This window comes from Musca autumnalis, unplaced genomic scaffold (genome assembly GCF_047663935.1).
Source record: "Musca autumnalis isolate F117 unplaced genomic scaffold, ASM4766393v1 scaffold_3, whole genome shotgun sequence".
Lineage (NCBI taxonomy): Eukaryota > Metazoa > Arthropoda > Insecta > Diptera > Muscidae > Musca > Musca autumnalis.
This window is the reverse complement of record NW_027411866.1, coordinates 59,515,777-59,543,300: the sequence shown is the minus strand read 5'-3', so window position 1 is coordinate 59,543,300 and position 27,524 is coordinate 59,515,777. Positions and strand designations below refer to the sequence as shown.

General features: G+C 31.8%; 1 protein-coding gene across 1 annotated transcript in view; it reads left to right on the top strand.

The window, feature by feature from the left end:
* Positions 1–26,916, top strand: part of LOC141399762 (uncharacterized) — a 59,320-nt gene extending 32,404 nt beyond the window's left edge. The window contains exons 2-6 of the mRNA XM_073979046.1: positions 16,728–16,857; positions 16,917–17,058; positions 22,888–23,086; positions 23,169–23,334; positions 25,008–26,916. Of these exons, the coding sequence (XP_073835147.1) occupies positions 16,728–16,857; positions 16,917–17,058; positions 22,888–23,086; positions 23,169–23,334; positions 25,008–25,117 (747 nt within the window). The 3' untranslated portion in view covers positions 25,118–26,916. The remainder of the gene's footprint in view (positions 1–16,727; positions 16,858–16,916; positions 17,059–22,887; positions 23,087–23,168; positions 23,335–25,007) is intronic.
* Positions 26,917–27,524: the final 608 nt, after the last annotated feature.

Genomic DNA, 27,524 nt, shown 5'->3' with positions numbered 1-27,524 from the left:
GATTTATGCGGGATTTAAAAGAAATCTACCCAATACGAGGATTTATTTTTGTATGGGAAATGTGGTAGATTTGGCAGGATTTAGCAAATAAATCCTGATAATGCGCTAAATCCGGCGAATGATGTCATATCTAAATGGCCTATAAGAAGGTGTTACAACAAATCATAACAAACGTCAAATTAGTTCACAATAATCCATTAGACCATGTTTATATTACGGCATTTAGCAGGGTTAACCTTGTTTATGAGGATTTATTTGAAATACATATAAGCAATTGAATTGACATTTGAAAGCCAGTGGATTTGTTAAATCCGGTTATACATATATAAACGTACTACTACTGTGAATTGCTTGTTTACCTTCTGCATGTGATTTATTCATTTTGACAACTAGTGTGATAATCAGCTGTTTTGTCGTTGTACCTGTATTATTGTGCCATTATCAGAAATAAGGCCATGTTTATATTATAGCCTTTTGCAGGGTTAACCTTCTTAATGAGGATTTATTTGACGTATACGCAAGGGAGTAGACATTTGAAACCCAGTGGGTTTGTTAAATCCGGTTATATATAAACGTACTATAAAGCAGCCAAGCAGGTTAGGCAGCTTACTAGGCGTTTACACCAGAGAGTTTGACTTCAAATACAACTCTGATTACTAACACATACATTCATTTGTCGACTGTCTTCCATTCATTTCATTTTTTTCATAGACAGTTAACAGACTTTTGACTTTTTTGTAAAAATAAGTGAAATAATAACTGAAATGTGTTGAAAACAAAAGAACATGAACAAAAACAAAAACAAAGTATTTGAACTGAAAACAAAAATAAATTGATGATTTTCATTCATAATCTTACAACTGTTTTTGCAGTTGTCTGGACGCCAACGTCAGAAGGCAAGTTTTGGGGTTTTTGACAATCAATACATGTAATCAACTGTCCTGTCATGTGTAAACGCAGGGTTATTACCCAGGCCTTATGTGCCGGGGCCATTGGGGGTACGTATTTTTGTGCATGAATTACAACAACTAAAAAGCATATGGTGTGATATAGCCATAATAAGTTTACAAAAACAACATTGTTGATATTGAAAATTTAATGTCAAAGAAAATATTATTAATCAATATTTTCTTTGATGTTCTCAAAATGTTCTCAGGAAAAACATAAATACATTTGTGAATATAAAGCATTCAGAACTGTCGTAGGTCATTTTTATTACACGTTTAGAATGAAAAGAAGTAGTTTATGGTAGCAAATTTCGAAGTTCCAAATTTCATGTGTAGACCCTATTACATTTTGAAAACCAACTTTACAAAAAAGTAAAAAAAAAACAGCTGATTGTCACTTCTACCTTATATAAGCTTCGTTCCCGTACTTTTTAATGGTAAAACTCGTAAAAGAGAGAACTGCAAAAAATTTGTTGTCACACACAAGTTTTTTGAAATAGTTCGGGAACGGAAAAATGGAAAATACGTAAAAAAAAACTGGAACAAATGTCAAAGTCGGCGTATTAGCCAATCAGACGCCGGCAACCATGTTACTATTTTTTTACTCGCCCAAATTTGTCGTGTAAAAAGTTTTTAAAGAGAGCGTCATTCAGCGCCATTTTTGTTTAAAGAGAAGTGAACATTTTACAACTTTTTTGTGTACGGAACGCTTTTTCGAATAAAATGTGTAAAAGTCGTAAAAATTGTAAAAACTTTTTAGTTCTGGAACACAGCTATAAATATGCATTGCATACACCCATGTATTAAGTACAGTACACATTGCCAAGCAAAACTGACAGTCATCGAGGTCCATTTCGTGAATATCAAAGCCTAACTGAAAAATGTCTTTTGTAATCTCTAAATAATACCGTATATATACTATTTCAAACGTTTTTAGCTAAATAAAAGTTTTTATTTGCCGGAAAATCGTCCTTAAAGTACGTTGACTGTCAGTTTTGAATGATAGTGTGTACTCCCCTTTAGAGCTGGCAAAATATCGATGACAGTATCGATAATTTTATAAAATTTCTACCGGATTAAAACGCCTAACCATGGTGGAATAATGCCATGTTCATACTAGAATTTGAATCACGTAGTTCGTTCTCATAATTACGTACACGAATTAACCCGTTCATACGACATGGTACACAATTAATAGCAACATGATTCATATTTTCATACTTTTTATTTTCTGATTTTTAAGAAAGTTTCGTCCAAAAGACGAGTAAAATTAATTGATATGAACTGAAAAACTATTTGTCCTTCTTTCAGATATCTATTTAATATTTAATTACATTATTTTCATTCATCTTTTCTATTTTTTCTCACAATTTTGTTGTTTTCAGCAAATAAAAATATTTTTCTATTTTCAAAATTAACGAGAGAGAGACCTGCCAAAATAACTTTTTGGTATACAGACTTTCTGGCAGGCATTTGATTTTTGTTTTTAAATTTGTACGCGAATTTGAAACGATGGACAAGAAATGCAACTGCAATAAACGAAAATAGAAAATTTGCTATGATTTGAATGTTTATTAGTCCTTAAACCGTTTACTTTTCATTCAGGTTTTGCAGTTCTACTAAAAAATTTTGGGTTTTTAATAAATTTGAAATTTTATATTTTTCCTGTCATAATTAATTTATTTCGATAAATTCTCTCATTTGTTAGAGATGGGACATATTTTATCGTCGTTCTGAGAGTAATTTAAATTGAACAAAGTACACAAATCGTTGTTCGTTCTCAAAATTTGGTATGGGAAATGAAGTAATTATATCGTATTTTGGGGTCGAACAACGAATAGAGAACGAATTACCGTCAGTCTGAACAAGGCATAAGAAGGTGTTACATCGATAACAATAATCGTGCCATTTACCACACCAAACGTCAAAATTTGTTCATTACTGTGAATTGCTTGTTTACCTTTTGTATGTAATTTTATTCACAATAATGCATTTTCACAAATAGTGTGATAATCAGCTGTTTTTGCCGTTGTACCTGTATTATTGTGCCATGCCCCTAACCTAAAGAGCAGTACACATTGTCAGTTTTGAATGTCGATATTTCTCAAGCATCGATAACTCTCCAACCATCCAGCAACCACAAAACATTTTGCGGTTGCATGATGAGTGATAAAAAGCTGTCATTCAGAACTGACAATAGGTCTGTACGATAACTTCGCAAGTGAAAAGTACTTGCAAGTACTCAGCAAGTCCTCAGTAACGTCTCTCCACCAATTTTACTCTCTCGAAGCTACATATTTGCAGATTGTTATCGAACAGCAATTTGCAAAAACTTGCAAGAAGTCATGTGTTTGGAGAAGAAGAAGAAGTTGGCGGAAAAGATAAAATAAATAATAAAATAAAAAAGTAGTCACCACAAACTACAAAATAAGTTATTTTATTTACATTATCGTTTTCCATAATTTATTTAATGAATTTTCCCTTTTTTATTTCTATTTATTTTAATAGCCAAAAGTTTGTTTATGTTTTTGCCAAGAAATCCGCTTCAAAACATTCGAATTTAAATCAGCTGATCAAACTTGCAAGTTCGTACAAGAAAAATTTTCCTTGCAAAAACTTGTAAACAAAACTCTCCAAAATTCTCCCACTATCGTCTCCAAATTCGCTCTCTCTTACCTTACAAGTTTGTTATCGAACAGCATTTTGTAAAAGTTTGTGCAAATTTGTACAAACTTTTGGGTTATCGTAAAGACATTATGTGTACCCAGCTTAAAATCTATTGAAATAAATAGAAATTACGCGGCTTTTTGAATGTGAGAAAGTAAACCCGTAGTCACACGTACAAACTTTTCGGAAAAGTAAATTGTATTATTATTTATTTTTAATAAATAAAAGCAATTCTTTTTTGCTCCTTTATATTTCTGTGATGTACTTGAGCATAATATCAACAAAAGCATAGACATTTCCGCCATTTTTATTACCAAATTAATGGTGATGTCAAATTAATTAAATATCGATAGCTATCGATTTTTTGAAATGATATATTGAAAATATCTAATGTTGAGAATATCGATGTAGTCACGTTACAATTATATGCCTGTTCCAGAACCTGCAAGAAGCTACTATTTTTTACTACGATAACAATTTTTCCTTTATGATATCGAAAGAAATAGTAAAAATTAGTAGATTATTGCAGTACTGGAATAGACCACATGATTCGAACAAATAATTTCGACCTGCATTTTGTAGTCAATATGCATATTCCAGAATCTGCACGATAACAATTTTTCCTTTATGATATCGACAAAAATAGTAAAAATTAGTAGATTCTTGCAGTTCTGGAACAGACCAACATTGTACAAGGTAACATCAATACCCAGCTGATTGAACTGTGGTGTAATATTAAACGCTGTTTGCATTAGAGATTTTTGTCTAATTGATGGGAAATATTTAAAAATAAAATAACAAATGTTTAGTTTATTCATTTAGGTAAAGATGGCGCCTGTGTGGTTGACAAAAATTCGTATATAAGGATTTCTTTAAAAAAAATTCGACTCATTTTGTATATTTTCTGCTTTTGGAAGGCCAGTGCTGTAGAAAAATGTAAAAATAACGATAATTATTATCAAAAATTTAGGAAGAACTCATATAAATAAAAAATCGAGCGAACTTCAGAAAAATGTGATAGTGATGATTAACTAATAGTAATCATTCTGCAACAATATTCGAGGTCCTATATGAAAAATTTGCTTTCATTGACCAAAATAAAAGTCTGTTTGGGTCGGCCTTGGAACCAACACAATTCCAATCGTAAAGCACGGAGGAGGATATGTTATGGCATGGGGTTGTATGAGTGCTTCTCATGGTAGAATCCTTACAAGTTAGGGCATAGCAAACAGCTGATTACAATTTTTCTTATTGGTTTGTTTAGTCCATATAAGGTCTGTACGATAACCTAAAAGTTTGTACAAATTTGTAAAAACTTTTACAAAATGCTGTTCGATAATAAAGTTATAAAGTTAAAGAGAAAATTGAGAGAGAATTTTGGAGAGTTTTGCTACTGAGAACTTACAAGTTTTTGCAAGCAAAATTTTTCTTGTAAGAAATTTCAAGTTTGATCAGCTGATTTAAATTCGAATGTTTTGTGGCGGACTTTGCAATTCTTGGCAAAAACATAAAGAAACATTTGGTTATTAAAATAATTACAAGATAAAAAAAGAGAAGAGATAACTAAATAAATTATGCGAAATGACTTATTTTGAAAAATAACGTATTTTGTAGATTGTGATGATTGTTTTATTTCTAAGGTATTAAATCCCAGCAAAAACGGCGCATCCATGGATTGCGAAGAACACTATGTGGACGGCCAGCCTTTAATTTATGATATGGAAAGAGAATTATTTTTGTAGCAATGGATAATCAAACAAATTTCGTAAACAATCTTCGATTGTTAGTCCCAATTTACATTAGGCGAGTTTACTTGCGGCAATTGTCAGTTTGTAGGTGAGAGAGGGTGCTGAGAGGCAAAGGGTTACCACATGCCTCACCTGTCTCTCCTACAAAATGACAATTGCCGCAAGTAAACTCGCCCAATGTAAATTGGGACTTAAGAGCAGTACACATTGGGTGTGTTCGTTTACTCACTAATTTGTACAAATTTGTACAAGTCCAGTAACTTTTTGTAAACGACTAAGGTCTTTTGCATTGTACTGTAGAGTAAACGAACAACATCCAGTAACAATTTGTACAAATTTTGAGTAAACGAACACACTGATTGTCAGTTTTGAATGTCGATATTTCGCTGTTATCGATAACTGTCAAACCGTCCAGCAACCACAAAACATTTTGCACCAACAAAGCTGTCATTCAAAACTGGCAATGTGTACTCAGCTTTAAATTATATCTTATCCGTCAAACTTCTTTTTTGTCAAATCAGCTGACTTCTTGCAAGTTTTTGTAAATTGTTTTTCGATAACATTCTGTACATTTTTAGCATCGAGAGAGTAAAATAAGTGGAGAGAAGTTACTGAGAACTTGCTGAGTACTTGCAAGTACTTTTTACTTGCGAAGTTATCGTACAGACCTATTTACATTAGACAATTTTCCTTGCGGCAATTGTCAGTTTGATGGAGAGAGAGGTGAGGTATATGGTAACCCTTTGCCTCTCAACACTCTCTCTCACCCACAAATTGCCCAATGTAAATATGGACTTATTCTTTCAAATCAGTATACACAAATTGTATACATATGTATGGGTATGGTTTCAAAAAATATGACGAAATATTTTGTAAATATTAAAATTCAGACGAAATGGAAATTGTTATTACAGCATTTATTATATATATTTATTACAACATTGTGATGAAACAAACTTTTGAACATATACAGAAGCTGACTCTGTAAAGAAAACTTAGCCTTCCATTCATTTTTCGCTTTTTTAGTTAATGATCCAAAATATCAAATAAACAGTACAACCTGTTGCATATTCAGTTATGGTATTTCTGACAGAATAAGAAATACACCCAGGCCTTGTTTTTCAGAATTTGTTCGAACCTGACATACCTTCCAAATTATTGTACCATGAGTGCTTCCGGTGTAGGGAGCATGGGCGTAGCCAGCTATGGGCAGGGGGGCAGCTGCCCCCCCTAGATCCTTCAAAAAAGTTTTAAAAAATTATACTGTTATACAAAAGTTGAAAAAATGCAGATGTTCTGATGTACTCTTTTTTTATTTTACAACGGCAAATGCGTGACTAATATCTTTCGAATAAGCTATATTTTTTAAAGTTGGTTAACCTAACCATTTGTTAACCACTTTAAAAAAAATATAGCTCATGGTTATATAGTTATGGTATATAGTTATGGTGATTGAAGTGTAAAAAATGCAAAAAACAGGAAAATGTTTTTTCTCGACCTCTAGGCTGCTTAGAAGATTTCTTATTTTATAATATTTAATTTACTATTTCTAAGTAAGCTTACGAAAATTGGAAAAACCAATGAATTCGGTTTGGAGGGTATATAAAGTTAGTTTTTCCATTTGTGACGCATTGAAAAACTTATTTGCAATCAGAATTAAATTCTGATTCGATATAGTCATGTCAGTCAGTCTGTCGAAAGTGAAATCGGTCCAAATTATTATATTGGTCCAAACTTAGTTTAACTTCGAAGAGGTGCCATATCGGTCCACCTTTTAATTATTTGTGATGTTAAAATGTGTGAAATATATATTTTTGTTTAATCATTGAAAATGGGTTTGTTTAAGAAAGCATAGATGAAATTCTTTAAAGTATGTTTGGACGATCTACGTCTCGTAGAAATATTATGATGTATGGACCAGAGTTGCCGTGCGAGCCATTTTAGCGAAAATTTCAAATGTTTATGGGACAGGTACCTGAAGAATAGGCTCATCTTCGAACATAAACTAAGTTTGGATAAAATATTATGAATGCCAAATTTTGGACCGAATCGGTTGATCCGTTGGAGAGTCCAGTCAGCCAGACGGAAGGAGATGGCTAAAACGACTCCAAATTGTCTGAAACAGATTTCGTCCAAACATAATTGAGGCGCTCAGCGCCAAAATGGCCCACTTGTCCAAAAAAATCAAACAAACATAGCCCCTAAACAACAATACCGCCCAATTTCAAGTATTGTACAAAATTTTAGCAGACCAGATAAGCTTAGGTAGTATGTAATTGGTTTACGAAGTGGTCAAACATATTCGCCTCAAATTGTGGGCAATGGTACTTTCGTAAAGGAAATAAACTATATATGGTAACATGGGGCGCCTTCGCCACGTTTTTGTTCAAAATGTTCTCATACCGACACCGTTAAAGTTTTTTTAAATATTATTTTTGGTACAAATATTAGCGTATCTTGACTATAAGTTTTGATATATAAGTGGTTATAATTTTGTTTTTAAAATATTATGTTTGACAATTTACAAAATGTCTAAAAAGTGGCGAAGCCTCCCCACCCAAGGGGCAGCTTCGCCATCGATATTGAACATTTTCCAACGGACTCTAAAACTGTAATTTACCATTCTTTTTCCTTAAATATCAACATTATGCGAAAAAGGAACATGTTTTCTATTGAATAATCAAAAATGATTCTAAAATTCACAAATAGTAACCGATTCTAGCGGTTAATTGAAATATGTTCCTTGAATTTAGGTACAAAAATCATAATATAATCAAAACAAGATACGTTTATGATCATATTTGATTTTAACTTCACATTATAGTGTGGCATATCTATGGCATAAAGAATTGAAGTTAAACACGACAAATTTTTGACATTAATCCACCACACCCCTATCATGGCGTAGGCGCCCCACCCCCAACATATCTCAGAATATGAATATATTGACATCTTTTGTTGTTTTTTTCATGCAAATTATTGGGATTTCTATTCTTCAGTAGTTGTCTTCTAAAGGTAAAAAATATGTTTTTGATATCACAAAAGGTAAAGAAGATATCACAAAAAACATCTACCATAATTATTTTTCCCAATACCCACAAAACACAAAACCGCGTGCTTCCGCTATCATACTTATGACACAACTGCCAACTTTTGGGAGATGATAGATCTTCATTAAACTCACAATTTTGCCTTTAACGGATTTTTTCTAGCACTTGTATTTTGCGAGAAAATCGGCGATGGCGTTGGCGTACCCGCCCCAGTGGCGAAGGCGCCCCATGTTACCATATTCCATATTAGTTCAGAATACTTCGTGGTGGACGTTTTTTACTTGTTTTTCATTAGGTAAGTACCCAAATAAAGGTTTTAAAAGCCCTGTTCCTTTACATTCAAGAATCTTCAAGTTTTACAACTTTTTACTCGAAAAGCGTTCCTTTACTTCAGACACAATACAATTCATATGGGAGCAGTTTTCAACTTTTACTACTTTTGCCGGTCTTACCATTTTCAGAAGTAAAGGAACAGACCAAAAATGTTTTATGTAAAAACTATACTACTATGTTTACATTTACCAAATCCACTCGATTTCAACTGTCAATTCCATTGCTCAAACGTCAAATGAAATCCAATCGATTTCAGAAGAGTTTTCATTTGACGTATACACAAAGGAATTGACAGATGAAATCGAGTGGATTTCGTAAATGTAAACATAGTATACACATCACCAAAAAAAAAGTTGCTCCCCCCAAGATTTGATCCTGGGGGCGCCCTTGGTAGGGAGTCTTGTCTTTATCGAAGGAATTATGAATAAGATGTGTTATTTAAAAATTCTGAAGGATAATTTGAAATGTAGCGCTGAAAGAACGGGATTGGGGACCACATTCCAATTTTATCAAAATAATGACCACAAACACAAATCGAGAATGAATGCTATATAACTGTTCAAAAGTGATTCAAACACCTCCCCAATTCCGGGATTTGAATCCTATAGAAAATTTATGGAATATTTTGGAGAATATTTTGGATTTCTTGCACTGAAAATTTAGTTAAATCTATGCCAAAAAGGCTAAAATCAGTTTCAATGGAAGAAACTGAATTGGATACTTTTCACTGTGACTCAATGTATGTCTGCTGGTGACACTAATAATAACAATAACAAATTTCCACGTAGTTGTGGTTAAATTGTATTTGTAATAGTTTTTACTCTATATTCTAGTAATTGTACCATGATACAAGAGAATATTTTTCTACAAAAAGTTTAGATCCACGTAATCAACAATTAATAAAATCGTTATTAATTCCATATTTTATGTGCAAATATGATATAATTGATGGGAATTACCATAACGAATAAAGATTTAAGAATAACAAAACAAATTTTTAATTTATTCCGTCATTTAGGTATAGATGGCGCCTGTGTGGGTGGCAAAGTTCGTATTCGTACACCTATAAGCACTATATATTTAGAGTTTTTAAGGATTTTCAAAGCAGATTTTTGTTCTTTTCTTCTTTTGGAATGCCTCTGCTATAGAAATATGTACAAATAACGGTAATTTTATTAAAAATTTTGCATGAATAAAAAGACGGACGATTATTTGAAATAATTAAGAAAAATGTGCTAGATGTGATTAACTATTGCAATTTATTCCCGAATTTTTGACGAAAATAGCTAATAGCAGTCCTTCTGAAACAATATTCGAGGTTTAATATGAAAATAAATTTTGTCAGCGTTTGGAAATGCAAAGAAACGTAATCCGGGCTTAGGTAAAGTAAACACATTTTTGGTTTTTGCTTGGTGAAAATTGCACGTTTAGTTTTATATTTGACATTAAATGTATTGAAGTTTTAGAATACGGTTTCGAACATCATTTTATGTCAAGACATATCGGAAATTACGAGGAATAATAATTTTTTAAGGACGAAAATTTCCCCGAAAATAATGCATTTCTTCAAAAGGTTACCCCACGTTCTTTCCTGGACAATTTACTTCATTCTTTTGACATTTTTGCACTCATTTTGGATCCTTCGGTAAAGAAATATAATTTCCAAGAAGTAAAAACCATTATTTTCCCAATTTTGGCAGCCATAACCCTCGTTCATAGTAAGCGTAGAATTTCAGTCGTACGCGGACAGTATGAAAACTTGTACAGTTTCATTTTTCTTCATAATTTCTCACACTTTTTGACATAAAATGATTTTCGAAACCGTATTCTAAAACTTCAATACATTTAAGCTGAAAACAGATACAACGTTTGATTAAAGTTTTGCGTTGGGCGTCGAGAAGAACACAACAACAACAGGGCGACGACGATAGCAAAGTCCAGCGTTTATCTGTTTGTCGGCATGTATTTCAAATGAATTTGAATTTTTCGGCATCATGCCCAACAGTGTAAAAACGGCCAAAACGACACAAAATTTTATCCAAACGTTGTATGTGTTTTAAGCTTTAATGTCAAATATAAAACGAAACTTGCGATTTTCACCAAGTAAAAACCAAAAATGTGTTTACTTTACCTAAGCCCGGGTTACGTTTCTTTGCATTTCCAAACGCTGATAACATTTATTTTCATATTAAACCTCGAAAATTGTTACAGAAGGACTGCTATTAGCTATTTTCGTCCAAAATTCGGGAATAAATTGCAATAGTTAATTATATCTAGCACATCTTTGCTAATTGTATCAAATATTCGTCCGCCTCTTTATTCATGCAACATTTTTAATAAAATTACCGTTATTTTTACATATTTCTATAGCAGAGGCATTCCAAAAGAAGAAAAGAGCAAAAATGTGCGGTATTTTGCTTTGATAATCCTTAAAAACTCCAAATATATAGTGTTTATAGGTGTACGAATACGAACTTTGCCACCCGGACAGGCGCCATCTATACCTAAATGCCGGAAGAAATTAAAAATTTGTTTTGTTATTTTTAAATCTTTCTTCGTTATGGTAATTCCTATCAATTATTTCATATTTGCACACAAAATATGGAATTAACAACGATTTTATTCATTTTTTAGGGGTGTACGAATATGAACTTTGCATACTGTATAAGGAATATGATACAGGGATACGAGGTTGTAAAAAAGTCATAACCCTAGTATACACTAGAAAATAAAATATATGGCCTGTTCCCGTACTTTATAAAGTGGTAAAAGTCGTAAAAGTTGTAAAAGTCGTGAACGATTTTCATATAAATTTTGTGTATGGGAACGCAAAATGTGTAAAAGTGGTAAAAATTGTAAAAACTTTTTAGTTCTGGAACAGAGCTATACTTATTTCTGATAAAATTTATTGCATCATCTTCCTGACATAATTTTTGTCAGATTTTAAATTTAAACTATTGTTTATTTTTGTAATGCTTATTGCAGCTTTTTCCAACTTTTTGGAAGTGACAAATCAAAAATGTACCCTTTTTTTGAGCAATTGCGATTTATTTTGTATTGAAATTGCTAGATTTTGATCCGATGACTAACAATAAAAAATATCAAAATATATGGCCTGTTCCCGTACTTTATAAAGTGGTAAAAGTTGTAAAATGCGTAAAAGTTGTAAAAGTCGTAAACGATTTTCATATAACTTTTGTGTACGGGAACGCAAAATGTGTAAAAGTGGTAAAAATTGTAAAAACTTTTTAGTTCTGGAACATAGCTGTTCATAGGTTACTTTAGACCATGGCACAACATGGTACAAATACACAGGCAATTGTTGGTAAAGGGTTGTTTACACCATCTATCAATGTCGTATGAGATGTCAAATTTTCTACCTGCGAATGTTGTACACATAGTGTGACCACTATGAAAATTTTCATCTATCAAAATGATTTGGCAACTCATATGTAAATTTTTCATTTAGGGAGCGCTCTATTTGATACGGCATTCTCGTATGTAAATATAAATTTATCAGCTGTTTTCTGGCATTCTCAAAAAAATTGAAAAAACAAAATCTTTTAACAAAGAAAATGGAAAGTTGTGTATATTTAAGTATTTAGAAAAGTAAATAAAGGGTGTTTATTATGTTATATTCAGATCGATTGGTCGAAAGGAGCAGTGTTGGAAATTATTGCCTTGTGGCAAAACATGAATGCCTCTATAACCCCAAAAACCTATTCTACCACAACAAAAATGCTAGATATTCATTTTCCTTCAACCAAAATTAAAAATTTGCGCAAATTTGTAACTCAACAATAAATGTAAACAATGACAAAAACAGCTGTTTTTATATTTATAGGTTATGTCATACGAAAATAACACTTGTAGGTATGAGCGCACAAATTGAAAGTTGTATGGATGACGTCAATTTTGACAAACATAGAGAATGTCGAATGGGTGAAAGAAATGACAGCTCATATGACATTGATAGATGGTGTAAACAGCCCTTAACATAAGGTGTCAAAATTTGACATCAATTCAATGCAGTTGACACATTATTGGTCTGTTCCAGTACTGCAAGAATCTACTAATTTTCACTATTTTTTCGATAACATAAAGGAAAAAATGTTATCGTAGTAAAAAATAGTAGCTTCTTGCAGGTTCTGAAACAGAGCATACATATGTCACCATCAGCTGGCATGATAATGCTTCCTGTATTATTGTACCATTGTTGATTGCCTGCGGGGTCTTGCGTTCATAAAATTATAAAATTATTATAAGAATGGTGTACATATTGAATTCAAGGCATGCTATTTTCAAATAACAATATTAAATCTCAAAGCATGCTATTATCCAAAGAAATATTCTACTGGTATAGTTTACAGATTTTAGAGAAATAACAACCATGATGGCACAATTATAGCTCATTTAGACTAGCCATAAATCCTTGACTGGATTTAATAAATCCAGTACAAATCTCATTGCATTTATGGGGTTTCTACACGGTATGTTTTTTACATATTCATGCATAGCATCTGTAATTTTTTTTCGACCATATGTAATTCCTTCTGCACGGCAAACTTTTATTTTTCATTCGTTTTCTGTTGTTTTCTTTATTTATATCGCGTACAAACAAAACAGCTGTTTACCATTGGTTGTACAGACGAGAATAGAGCGCGTTCTATTCGAAAAATATACATATGTATGCACATAACACTTTCATACGTTGAAATTTCTGTATGGTTCACACCACGTGTACAAAATTCAGATTTGTAAAAAGTGACATTCGTTATGTATAAAACATACCGTGTGGAAACCCCATTAGATATACATTTTGGAGGATTTAAGTGGCAGTCAGCTGATTTTTGTTCATAGCACAATTACCAAGGTAGATGCATCAGCCCATCTGATCGAATTTGAAAAACATACGTCAAATTACAAATTTATTGTTTAATACTGAAAATGTTAGCACATTATGCTACTAATGCTAACTAAAGAGCAAATAAAGAATTATTCTATCGCAGTTTGCCCATCTAATATAAATAAACGAATTATTTTATCGTTTAGACATCGTAAATATTAGTCTTGGTTGATTAAAATCAACTTTTCACATCAACACAAATTTAATTTTTCCGCCTTGTTTACAAATTTTTACATTTTAAATTATTTTTAGTGTAGCAATTCACCGAACATATAGGGGGTTATCATGAATGAAGTTTCCCCGTTTTATCTTTCCGCCGTTGCAACTTAAGGGAGAATTGCCGTTCATGATAACCCCCATAATGTTTTACTTGTTATAACACGTACATATCGTCACCATAAATGCCCGAAAACGTAATCCACATGAAAATCGAAATTCGTTTTTTGGTGGAATCTGATACATAAAGCTAAAATACATGCTCTGACAAAATTACGTTATAAAATAACGATCCTATTCAATAAATGGCATTTCGGAAAATAGGATAAAATTGCAGATTTTGTTGTAATGGCGAATCCAAAAACCATGTGTTTGCGCGGTTTTAGTTTCATTACTTACTCCCATTCATACATGATTGATAATACCCCAAATACTCGCCCTCATAAGATTGATATTCTATAAAACAGTTTTTCATTTTATAACGTTTTTTGCTTCTCCTATATAGTTTTGTTTTGTCGATGGCCAGACTAGCACGATTTCAACATGTCGACGTCAAGTTTATAGGCGAGGGGTATGAAGTAGTGCAACCCATGTACATGGTTTTCTGTGTTTGTTGTGTTGCCTCTTCTTGTTATTCGTTGCAAGTTTTTTTCTTTCAGTTTTATTTTCTCAAGCAAACGTTAACAACAAAACACGCATAAAATGATTTAATAAAAACATTTCATTAATGAAATAGTGAAAATTTAACTATTAATATTTATTCAATTATTAATGCTAGGTTTACATTTACGAAATCCACTCGATTTCAACTGTCAATTCCATTGCTCAAACGTCAAATGAAATCACATCTAAAATCCATTGGATTTCATTTGACGTTTAACCAATGGAATTGACACTTGAAATCGAGTGGATTTCGTAAATGTAAACCAAGCATAATGTTAATTATTTTGTGTTGTTTTTTTGGTTTTTATTTTTTTATTGGTATGAGAAACACAACAAACGCGAATGGTAAAATAAAGAGGACACACAAAAATCTTAAATTTCAAGTTTACGTGTGTGGACACTAACGAAACTTGAAAAGAAACTTTAACGAAATTGGTTTCAAGAAACCTTGGTAGTCTGACCATCGACTTTTGTGGGTTACGTCTTCGGGAATTTATGGTGACGATATGTACCATGGCACAGTTACCAAGGTAGTTGTATCGTAAAATTTTGAATATGTTATGTCAAAAATTTCTTTATGTTGTTGGGGAAATTACAACAAAAATAATTATTTTATAAAGGGATTTGACTTTTCATATTCGAACAGCTGGTGTGATACCACTGTCTTGGTAATTGTGTCATTATATGTACATACAGTGGGCGTCAAAATGAAGTTTACACCTCTCAAAGTTTTTTTGATACCATTATTACACCGACATCATGGTAGAACAAGAAAAGGTAGCAGCAATACCCAGCTGACTGAACTGGGTTGTAGTGTTAGTGTCAAATTCCATTCGACATTTTATGTATTTATTTCTATGTTCGGTGTATATTAGGGATATATATTTTTGAAGAACAAATTTATTCATCAGAAAAAAAACTATTTCCCATAAAGACGGCTTCATATCATTGACATGTAACCTCCTCCAGGTCCGAACGACATGCCGCACACTAAAACACCGCTTATAGAGGCGGTACAATATTTGTTAATATGTGTGGTATTTTCTTAAACTTGAAAAGAATGAAGCCCTAATAAACATGTGCTTTTTTGTTTTCAAAAGCAAATTATTGAAACATCTTCTCTTTTTTCAATGAATTACCAGCGACCCGAAACATTTTTGCAAGTATTCTACTTTCTGCGAGAAATTATGCATTTAGTGGAATGATATGGAAACATTCAAATTGAAAATCTAACGAGTTTTCATTCATTTTTTCCAAAATATTCAATCAAATGTGAAATATTATTAGTTTTTTAAATTCCAATCATTTATAGACATTTCCTTGTTTTGTTTACATTTACGTTGACACTAAGGTTTACAAACAAAAACAAATTCCTTTGTGGTTGTTGTTCGAGTTGTATTTGTTGTAGTATTAACTTTACCTTGTATTTGTTCTACCATGCACCGACATAGAGATATATACCTATAAGATATACATATGTACATACAGTGAGCGTCAAAATAAAGTATAATGGAATAAAAAAAACTTTGAGAGGTGTAAACTTTATTTTGACGCTCACTGTATATTTTTAACATGCTTTTCGTAAACATAATGTTTGACAATAGGTGTGTCTTTTTACGTGATAATTTGTAATAATTATTACGAAATGTTACTAAATGCTGTCTTTTTACACAAAAGTTCAGTAAAAGAGAGCGAAGAGAGAGAACAATTTTGACAGTTGTTTGCTGAGAAATTGCTAAAAGTTGCTGAAAGAATTTTTCCCAACAACATTTAGCAAGTTCGATCAGCTGTTTTTAATCATCTGGTAATAGTCAGCTGCTCAATGTTTATCTTATTTTTGTGGAAAAATAATATTAATATTACGATTCTCGTTTATTTATTGACTGTTTTATAAATATATTTATTATTTTTAATTTATTTTGCTTAAAATTTAAGAACTTTTTCGTTGCTTTGGAGTTATTGTTTTGTTCATGCATTGGCGCCAATGTTTTTGTTTTGGTTATCAATTGTTATCTTGCTAAAGTTTACTAAATGCTGTCTTTTTACTTCTTTCTCTATTTTCGTACCAAAGAGCAAAATCTCTCTTACTCTCTGAAAAGAAGTTACTGAATAATTATTACTGAAAAAGTAAAAAGACACAACTAATTACAAATATTGTTGATCTCACTATTATGGTATACATATGTATTTTTTGCAGGCATTTGCAGCTAAACATTCCGATTCCGAAACACTGATAAGTAATTTAAATAACAAATATTTCTATTACACAAGAACCAGAGGCCTCTTCAGAATATGTTATCCTAAAGAAAAGCCACCAACAAGTGCAGGTAAGAACAATGTTAAAACTTAAAAAAGATCACGATTTATTCTTCGCATTTTATTGCAGTTCCAACTTATCTATCACCAATCGAGACTCACTGTTCGAATATAGACTATTTCCCACAGATGGACGAAGATAAGATATCGAGTGAGGATGTTACATCCAGATTACACCTAGCTCGTTCATGTATTGCAATGTTCATATTAAGGTAAATGTGCCCCTTTTAGATAAATATACAGTAATGGATGAATATTAACTGATATATATATATCGGCTATTTACTCAAAGAGCGTCCTAACTCAATAAATCGATCTTGCGTAAAATGGAAACAATCACTAATTTTCTGTACCTCCCAAAGCATTATGCAACAATATCCCAAACGTCATGGTATAAGTAAAGAGGTAGATTTAAATGAAAAAAATCTATAGAACCCTTGTTTTTCCTGAATTCCTAAAACTTCAAAATTTAGCAACAAGTGGGTTTGTTTACAACACCAGTTTTGAGCGTTTTATAAAAATCGCGAAAAATGAATGAAGGACCAATGTTTCTCCGCATAATCAAGTTGTGGATATGATAAAATGATTGTTTCAATGATAACCTGACGAATTATTTCCGTACAAATGTTCCAAAAATAATTTTAAGCCTTTGCCTAATCAACTGCGTGTTGCGTGTGCGTTCAAAAAAACAAAAACAAAATACATGTATTTGTTTTTGTTGTCAATTTGAAATACATGTATTTTGTTTTTGTATTTTTGAACGCACACGCAACACGCAGTTGATTAGGTAAAGGCTTTAAAAATCATTGAATTCGATTGTTTTTAAAATTGTTTGACATATTATTCAAACACCATACACATACACAGTTTGTATATATTGTTTTGAAGTTTTAGGAATACTCGAATGAAAAAATTTAAATCGACATAAAGCTTTTGCTAACCTTTCTTATTAAACCATGCCAAACGTTTTTTTTTTTAATTTTAGAACACTCTTTGAATGGACGATATGTATATACATACAGTGGCGGTCAGCTAATTAGGGACAATAAATTCAGTTTAATAGATTACTCGATTTCATTAAAAAAATATGAAGATTTTTATGAAATAAATTTTGTATATAAGTCTTGTGCCAGACTATGAGTTTATAGGTAAGTCTTGTACCAGACTATGAAAATTTTCATGAAAATGTTTTGAGCTGATGGGTAAGAAGGGAGAGAGGGAGCTCCTTCACCTCCGCTCTCTCCTAAAAGCTAAAATATTTTCATGTATTATTTTCAGTGTCTGGCACAAGAGTAAGAGGTGTGAAAGGGGTGAAACTATGCACTCTCAAACCAATGCAAAGCAATGAAAATTTAAACATTTTCATATGATTTCATATACAGTGAGTGTCAAAAATATTCGGGTTTTTCTTTTACCAATAATAACACCTCAGTATTTTAGAAGCCCAGCTTGCAACATTTTGTATTTTCTAGCAACATGTTGCAAAAACAGAGTTGTATACAAGGGTTTATGCCGGGTTTAAAACAAATCCAATCAATACGAGGATTTATAGCTGATTAAAGTCCAATTTACATATGCACATTAAATGATTTCGTTTTACGAAATCCTAGAATCAAATGAAGTGTATTTACATCTGTTTTTTTGCGTCATTTGCTTACACACACAATCGCACATACAAACTTATACAATAACACAAACACACGCACACAATATATTTATTCTGAAAAATAGGAATTTCACAAAACAAATGTGTATGAAATAACTTAAATTAATTCCAAAAACAAAAAAACATAATTTTTGCAAGTTTTTTAACCATTTATTTTCACTTTTGTCATCGTTTGAGTATTTTTGTTTTTCTACAACACACACAAACAAACAAAGACATCATAAAACAGTTGCATTTTTTGGTAGTTTATGACGAAAAAGCAGGGTTGCGTATAATAGTATGGTGTTTTCGTGCGTTGTTTAGAATAAATGACGCAGCTATCGTCATTTATTTTTGTATGGCAAATGACGCAAAATGTTGCCTGTTTTAGCAAATAAATGACGAATCAGCTGTAAATGACGAAAAAGTTGCTAATGTAAATTGGACATTATACTAGCCATAAATCCTCGACTGGATTTAATAAATCCAGTACAAATCTCATTGCATTTAGATATACATTTTGGAGGATTTAAATGGCAGTCAGCTGTAGTGGGATTCTGTAACTCATTTTTGCTGTTATCGATAATTGTCGTAAAAATTAAAATACTTATAATTTCGATAATTAACGAAATTTTTATGTAAGTTAACGATGAATAAAAAGTAGTCGCTAGTCTCTACCGACACAAACAGTGATGCCAACTTTTCTTTATGTTTTTAGGCATAATTTTGCGATTTAATTTTACCGATTTTTGTCGGTAACAACAAAAATGAGTTACAGAATCCCACTACTGATTCTTGTTCATAGCACAATTACCAAGGTAGATGCATCTGATCGAATTTGCAACGTCAAAGGAAGTTTTTGTAAATTGAATTCGTCTCAAAAATATATGTCAAACTACAAATTTATTTTTTAATACTGAAAATGTTAGCACACTATCAGACTAATACTAACTAAAGAGCAAATAAAGAATTATTTTATCGAAGTTTGTCCATCTAAAATAAATAAACGAATTATTTTATCGTTTCGATATCGTAAATATTAGTCTTGGTTGATTAAAATCAACTTTGTACATCAAAACAAATTTATGTTTTCAGCCTTGTTTACAAATTTTTAAATTTTAAATTATTTCTAGTGTAGCAATTCACCGATGCATCTACCTTGTTTCTTGTGCCAGATTGCAACTTTTTGTATTTTGTAGCAACATGTTGCAAAAAACAGAGCTGTTTACGAGGATTTATGCCAGATTTAAAACAAATCCACTCAATACGACGATTTATTTTTGTAAATCTGGAAGATTTTGGCCGGATTTAGCAAATAAAAACTGATAATGCGCTAAATCCTGCTAATGAGGTCATATCTAAATTACCTATAAGTGCATATTTTCTATCTTCTGAGAGTCATTTAGGACTCGGCGACCAATTTCAAGATAATTAAGGCCGATTTAGCAGTCATTTTTCAGAAGATTCCTCTATTTTCCCTCCTAGTCCTTGGTTTTGGCTGTCGTATGTGTTCCACGAAATCTATTATTCCTATATTTTCGTTACTTTTGCACATGATTTCAACTATATTCGACTAAATATTTAAAAATAAGCAAAATTTCCCTTTATTTCTACTGTTTTTATAATGAAATATAACCAGTTTTCTCTTTTCTAGGATAGCGTTTTTCCTTACCGCTAAATGTTAATAATTTGCTATAAAAAATATTATATTTTTACACACAGGAACAATGATTCTGTTCGTAATTATTAAAATTTATACTAAAATTGCAGAAAAAGGTCGATAATGATCTGTTTTTGGGAAAATATTTAACAAAAGTTACAAAAACCGAATATTTTTGACGCATAGAACAAACTTTTCGTTGTTATTCTCGCTTATAGAGTTGCCGTGGATCCATGTTATATACATACATTTTGAATAGCCACTGGACCAACATTTTATTATGTATTTGGTTTTTTGTATATTGGGTATGGGCTTCTAAAATACTGAGGTGTTACTATTGGTTAAAGAAAAACAGTGCATCCCTGCGTTTACACATGACAGGACAGATGAGTACATGTATTAATTGTCAAACCCCCACAACTTGCCTGTGTGACGCACAGTGTCACGACCGTGGCCAAAAATGGTAAAAACTAAATACTTCGTTGAACAAATTTATTGATGGGGAGTGATAAAAAACATATTAATTATGAAAAATCTGAATTTTGGTACTGATACGTGAAGTAGTTTTTGTTATATGAGGATTTAAATCCGACAATTTTAGTTAATACGTATTTTTGTGTGTTTTTTTGTAAATTTAATAAATTATATTATGCGTTAATATTTAAAATTTAATAGTAAAGGTCGCAGTAGAAATTGTTCCTAAGTTCACTTGGGATGTAATAAACTTGGCTACACTTTTGTTTGCATGTAAATATTAATCATATGCTGTTTACATTTACCCAAACATGTATTACTAAGTTTATTAATTTTCTGAAGCAAATTTTAAATTGAGTGGAGTGGGAAAAAATTGTATGAAAGTGTATATCGATATTTTTTGCTGTATGAGTAGTAGTAAAAAGGGAGTACTTCAAAAATATAAAGGTCCCAGCTGCAGAGGTTTGCAGACGAATGTGTCATTTGTCTTTTTCAGCGACCACCTCACTGAGAGGATACCCCCTTTTTTAACAAATCGTTTTGCGGTGTTGGCTATAGCGCGAAAACGAATAAACCGATCATCATATATTTTTGTGGGCTTATTAAGTGCCTAATTATCTTGCTTTAAAACGAGAGAATTTTAAAAATATCAATTTTTAAAAAAATTGTGAACAGCGAAAATCAAAATTCGATTTTTTACAAAAAATTTGCTGTTTTTTGACCACTAATCGGTCAAAAAAATTTTGAAAGGAAAATTCTCATATATAAAGACAAGAGTTTGATATATTCAATATGCTCACAAACAATATGAAGACTAAACACCAAATTTCAGTCATATCGGGTGGATATTGAGGCCACAACACTCAAAATACCGAAAATTAGGAGGCACGGTTCTATGGGGGCTATAGGAAGACGAGGACCTATAGCGAAATATTTCTGGTGGAAGGTTATAAGTCCCCCAACGGAGACTTAATATCAATTGTCAGCCATTTCGGTGTGATAATCAGGCTAAAACCTTAAAAATACCGAAAATCGGGAGGTACCGTCCTATGGGGGCTATATGAAGGCGTGGACCAATGCAGACAAATTTCAAGGTGAAGGTATAATGCCCCCTACGAAGACTAAATACCAAATTTCAACAATTTCGGTGTAATAATGAGGCTAAAATCTTCAAAATACCGATAATCGGGAGGTACCGTTGTATGAGGGCTATATCAAAACGTGGACCTAAGCCCACAATTCTCTGTTGGAATGTTTGAACATCTGCCGAAGACTAACCACAAAATTTGAATACTTTCGGTTGGTCATTGTGTCTAAAACATTCAAAATACCGAAAATCGGGAGGTACGGTTCTATGGGGGCTATATCAAAACGTGGACCGAGCAACCCAATTTTTTGTCCTGAAGATTGTATGTCAATAATAGGTACTTGTACCAAAATTGATGCACCTACGACAACTCCTTCTATTTTTCGCCACAGTTAATATGAACTCGCGACATTGTGTGACGTAGGCGCCCAGACAACTGCAAAAACAGTTGTAAAATTATGAATGAAAATCGTCGATTTTTTTTGTTTGCTGATATTCTTTTGTTTTCAACACATTTCAATTATTATCTCACTTATTTTTACAACAAGTATCAAAAATTTGTTAACCCGACTGTCTGTGAAAAAATTATGGACAGTTGGGAGACAGCCGACAAATGTATGTATGTGTTAGTAAATCAGAGTTGTATTTGCAGACAGACTGTCTTGTGTAAATGCCTAGTATGGCTCGGAATGATGTCTGGGGTTACTAGAAATATAATTTTTGTTTAAAGAGCAAAAAAAAAAAATTTGCATATTTGTGGCAGAGCAAATTGTTATAGATAATAATACTTCGGTTCTTTAAAGGACTTGCGGTGGAGGTAAAGCATGAAATCATCTGAATACACCATATACTAACTAAATACAAACAATTCTGGTATAAAAGTGTGTTCCAAATAACGTTAAGTTAATTTTACTACTAATGTCCATAATTAGCTGGCCATTTTTAGTAAAGTGGGATGTCCTTCCCCCACATATGGGGAATCTCAAAATGTTTTGACATCACTCGATAGTACTTATACCAATACCTTATAAACAAATATATTTCATAAAAATCTTCAAATTTTTAAATGAAATCGAGTAATCATTAGACTGAATTTATTGTCCCTAATTAGCTGTCCCCCACTGTACATATGCATGTACATATGTTTTAACTTTGACTTACTTTTACATTTCTAGTTTCATCACAACATTTTGTGCTTTCTGGACTGGATTGTCTGGATGCTGGAAAAGATCATCGGGTGCTATTACAGCTACTTCCATTTTATTACTCGCAACATGTCTTTTGGCAGCCGGTGCTATGGGTCTTTGGCATACTGTTGAGTTTTTTGAAAAGGAGAAAGTTGTCGGAGAAGATTACTACCAACAATGGACCACTGTAAATATTTGATCTTAAATTTAATGTAAACATTCCAGAGCTTACATTTTATTTCATATAATTTTTGTTAATATATTTACAGGTCCTGAGAGACAATACAAAAATTACTTACGATTGGTCGTATATTGTAGCATGGGCTGGTGTAGGTTCATGCCTGTTAGCTGCCATATTATTATCGGGAGCTGCGGTTTGCTTAAAAAGCGAACGGGAAAAAGAAGAACAATTGAATTTACAATATCTTATGCCAGGTATATATCAAAAGTAACAGATATACATATAGCAAATAACGTTTTTGAAAGTTGTCTGTTAACTCTTCCAAGTCTTTGCTGGTGAAATTTCTTCTAGCAAGAATAATTTTTTTGGAATCATATCTGGGCGTTACATAAGGCGTGATAAAATATAGGTCCTTGCCGTCGTACTTATGAAATAAAAAATCATTCTTGGAACTTCGGTTTTTCTGAAATATTAACCTAAAAAATATTTTCACTTGACTTACAAAAAGTCCCTTCTCTATTGAAACTATCTGTACTGGCGACAATGCTTTTCTCTAAGTCGCCATTAACAATTAATTTGTACGATGATTCAAACATGATAAACGGGAGCAAAACAAACCAATATTTTCTAGCAGAATCTAATAAGTCTTAAAGTAGCAGTAAATCACATTTGTTAATACTGCTATGGTTAAAATGGACATTCTAGATTGATTTACATACAAAATTCGTTTACCATTTTTTGCTATAGAAATATTTACGTTTGAACTATGTAAATTATTTGCTTCGTATCAAGGCACATTTATATATGGTAGATGCATAAATTTGGGTGCCACCGTGGTGCAATGGTATGCACACCCGCCTTGCACGCAGAAGGTCGTGGGTTCGATTCTCCGGCTAGGCAACATCAAATTTTCAACGGTGGCAAAATACCCCTCAGTAATGTTGGCGACATTTCCTGAGCATTGCAGCCATGTAAAACTTCTCTATATGTGGTGTCTTAGGACACGCCGTTCGGACTCGGCGATAAACTGTAGGTCCGATATCACTGAGCTAATATGAATCGGGGTGCACTCATTGATATGAGAGAAGTCTCCCTTGTCCCGACTAGGATGTTTGTGGAAAAATTATTATTATTGTTACAATTATGCATGAATTACAACAACTAACAAATTTACAAAAACAACATTGTTGTTATTGAAAATTAAATGTTAAAGAAATATTGAATAATATGGTCGTTCTTAAAATTTGATCAAGTAAAACATAAATACATTTTGAAAATCTTCTAATATAAATATAGTTTTTCTTAATGTCATGTTCACACGAGCGTTTGAAGTACATATGTTGTTCGCCTCTCGAAATACGTACACGAATTAACCCGTTTACACGACACCATTCGTAATTAAGAGAAACATAATTTATGTGTCCTTACTTTTTGCTTCCTCGTTTTCATGAGAATTTGAACACATGACACGTGTCACATATATTAATTCTGAAAATTTTGGCATTTTCTCTACATTTTTATATGTTTCTATTTTTAAAATTAATGAGTGACATGTCAAAACAATATTTGTGTATACAGACTTTTAGGCAGGTATTTGACTTTTGCTTCTAGATTTTTTCGCTATTCGTTTTGTTCGCACTCACGAATGTAAACAAAACAACATATTGTGATAAAAAGATTCTTTTTTTTCTCTTTTTAAAAGAAACTATAGTTTGACAATTTTGTATATCTCCAAATAGATGTGTTCCTTGCGAAATACTTTTAATACTACAAATAATATATTAATACATATACTCATAAAAAGGATTGAAAGAATGTTTTTCGTTTTTATCGTAAAAAAAATATTGTATATTAGTCCATAAATCAAATATATACATATTAAAATATATCTGCTTCTGCAATTTATAAATAAATTTTCTATTTACAGTATACTCACAAAAGCAACCTCCTTATCCACCCTACGCCAACTATCCTCAACCTCAAATGTTCGCTGGTCCGTACTATCATGGGTCCCAATATGGTCCTTATAACTACTAAGAATCATCGGAATGTTTGGAATGTTTCGCAATCACAAATGTTTTAACAAGCAAGTTTACCGAACCATCATTCGTAATATCCAAGATAGAAATTCCAGACGCATTGGAAGGGGTTTTTGCACGGTATTGCTAATGAAGATAAAAATCTAGTTACCAACAAGGAAATTATTTATTATTAATTACTTTTACACAAATATAACCAGAACCTTTTGTATTTTTAATAAACACATCTACAATTATACATTTACATATACATACGTATCTGTACGTGGTACAAAAAAAAAGCAGTACTGTAAGCGATTTTAAAACTCTTTTGGGTTACCGACAAAAATTAGTAATGTAATAAACTTAAAACTGTAAATGAAAAGTTATCGCTGGTATTGCTGTTGCTATCGGTAGAGCTTGGCGACTACTTTATCTTGATCGCTAACATACCAAAAATATCGATAGTTACCGAAATTATGGACATCTTAATTTTACCAAATTTTTGTTGGTAACGGCAAAATTAGATACAGTATCGCACTGCAAGCTATGTCCGTCGGAAGTACTGTAATGACAACAGAAACCAGTTGCTTTCGTTTGTTTGATATTTTTGTTCATTTTATATTTTTTACAAAAAATCCTAAAAATGAACAAAGTATTGTTATTGCTTGTCTTATTTTTTATTCATTCATTCTGTTCATATTTATATTGCAACACGACTGAAAACCTAATTGCTAAAGAAATTTTATAACTTTTTTATGATAAATATCCTTTGCAGCTGTTCTTTATTTAATGATTTTCATAACAAGAGATTGCGGTAATAGTTACCCGGTATTAGGAACAAATGTTACGACTTATTTTGGACGAGTTATCTTCATTGATAATTAGTTTCCACTGAACAATTTCCCCCAGCGAAACTAGAAAATAAACAGGAAAACATTTTATTCAAAAAGTAATATTCACATACATACATCTTTTAAAATATTAACAAAAGTCGCACAAGATCAGAAATTGTAAACCAACCAGAACAGAATAAACGTTTGGATATTGTTTCAAATTTTAATAATGTATTTCGTGTTGGTGTATTTTCACCATGCTATTTTTCTTTTTTCTTGTCAAAGCGTAACGCAAATCTTCAATGAAACTGTTATATTAGATTAAGACGGGTTTTCTGCGGTATGCTTTGTATTTTATAAACAATTGAAAAACATACAGAAATGTCAGTGCATCAAAATGAGATTGTCCTATTTTCATTTGTAGAACAAACGGAAGGCTGCCGTTTTGTTTGCAATATATCACATATGGACAAAAAAGTGATAGTTGCTATACATAAGTATGTAAAAAACATAACATGGAGGAGCCGTTTTATTCTACCATGCATTCATATTTTTAATAATATAGATATATCAACTTGATAAATCATGACAATAGATGTCTATATCATGTCTAGATTTGTTATGAAATCTATCAACGAACCTTAATTATGTTAAATATTGTATGTAAAAATATTTTATGTTTTAATAAGTTTTCTAAGTGATAAGTGGCAATTTGTAGTGAACTAAATACTGTCTTCCATGGATTAATTAAAACGATAGTTGTGCACGTATTTTTTCGCGAAAGGATATGGACAAAGCACATATTAAAATTTAGAAAATCTAGTTTAGCGCATGCTGTTGTCTTTTGAATCGGCTTGCATACTTACAATAATATGAAAGTATAGAGTTTATTAATAATTATATATAATATAAATTTTCATTTTGTTCTACATTATAATATTAAATTTGAATAAAACTTTCTATTTAAAAATAACAAAACAAATTTTTAATTTATTCCGTCATTTAGGTATAGATGGCGCCTGTGTGAATGACAAAGTTCTTATTCGTACACATAGAAGCACTATATTTTTGTGGTATTTAAGGATTTTTTTACACAAAATACAAATTTTTCTTTTTTTTTCTTTTCCAATGCCTCTGCTGTAGAAGAATGTAAAAATTACATTTTAATTAAATATTTTGCTTCAACAAAAAGTAGAACGAACTTTCGAAATACTTAAGTAAAATGTGGTAGATACGGGTGAATATTGTGAAATGACTGGTTTTGGGGGCCGAAAAGGGCAAAGTGCGAAAATGGGTTTAGGGGTTATGGCCACTTACAAATTTTACAAAATCAAAAAAAATTTTGTCTCATTTTAAAGTACAGGTAGAATAGAATATGTTGCAAAAATTAGCTGAAATATGAGCTTTATAAAGAGAAAATTCATTGCGATTTGTATGTAATGCTTAGTTTACATTTGGCGTCGTTTCGTGATTTCGAGGACGTTTCGTGATTTCGCGCGGAATCAAGCAAAATTTATCATGATTTCGCATACAAAAATGAAATCATCTCATTTCGTGATTTCAGCGAAATCAACATCGAAATCACAGTAC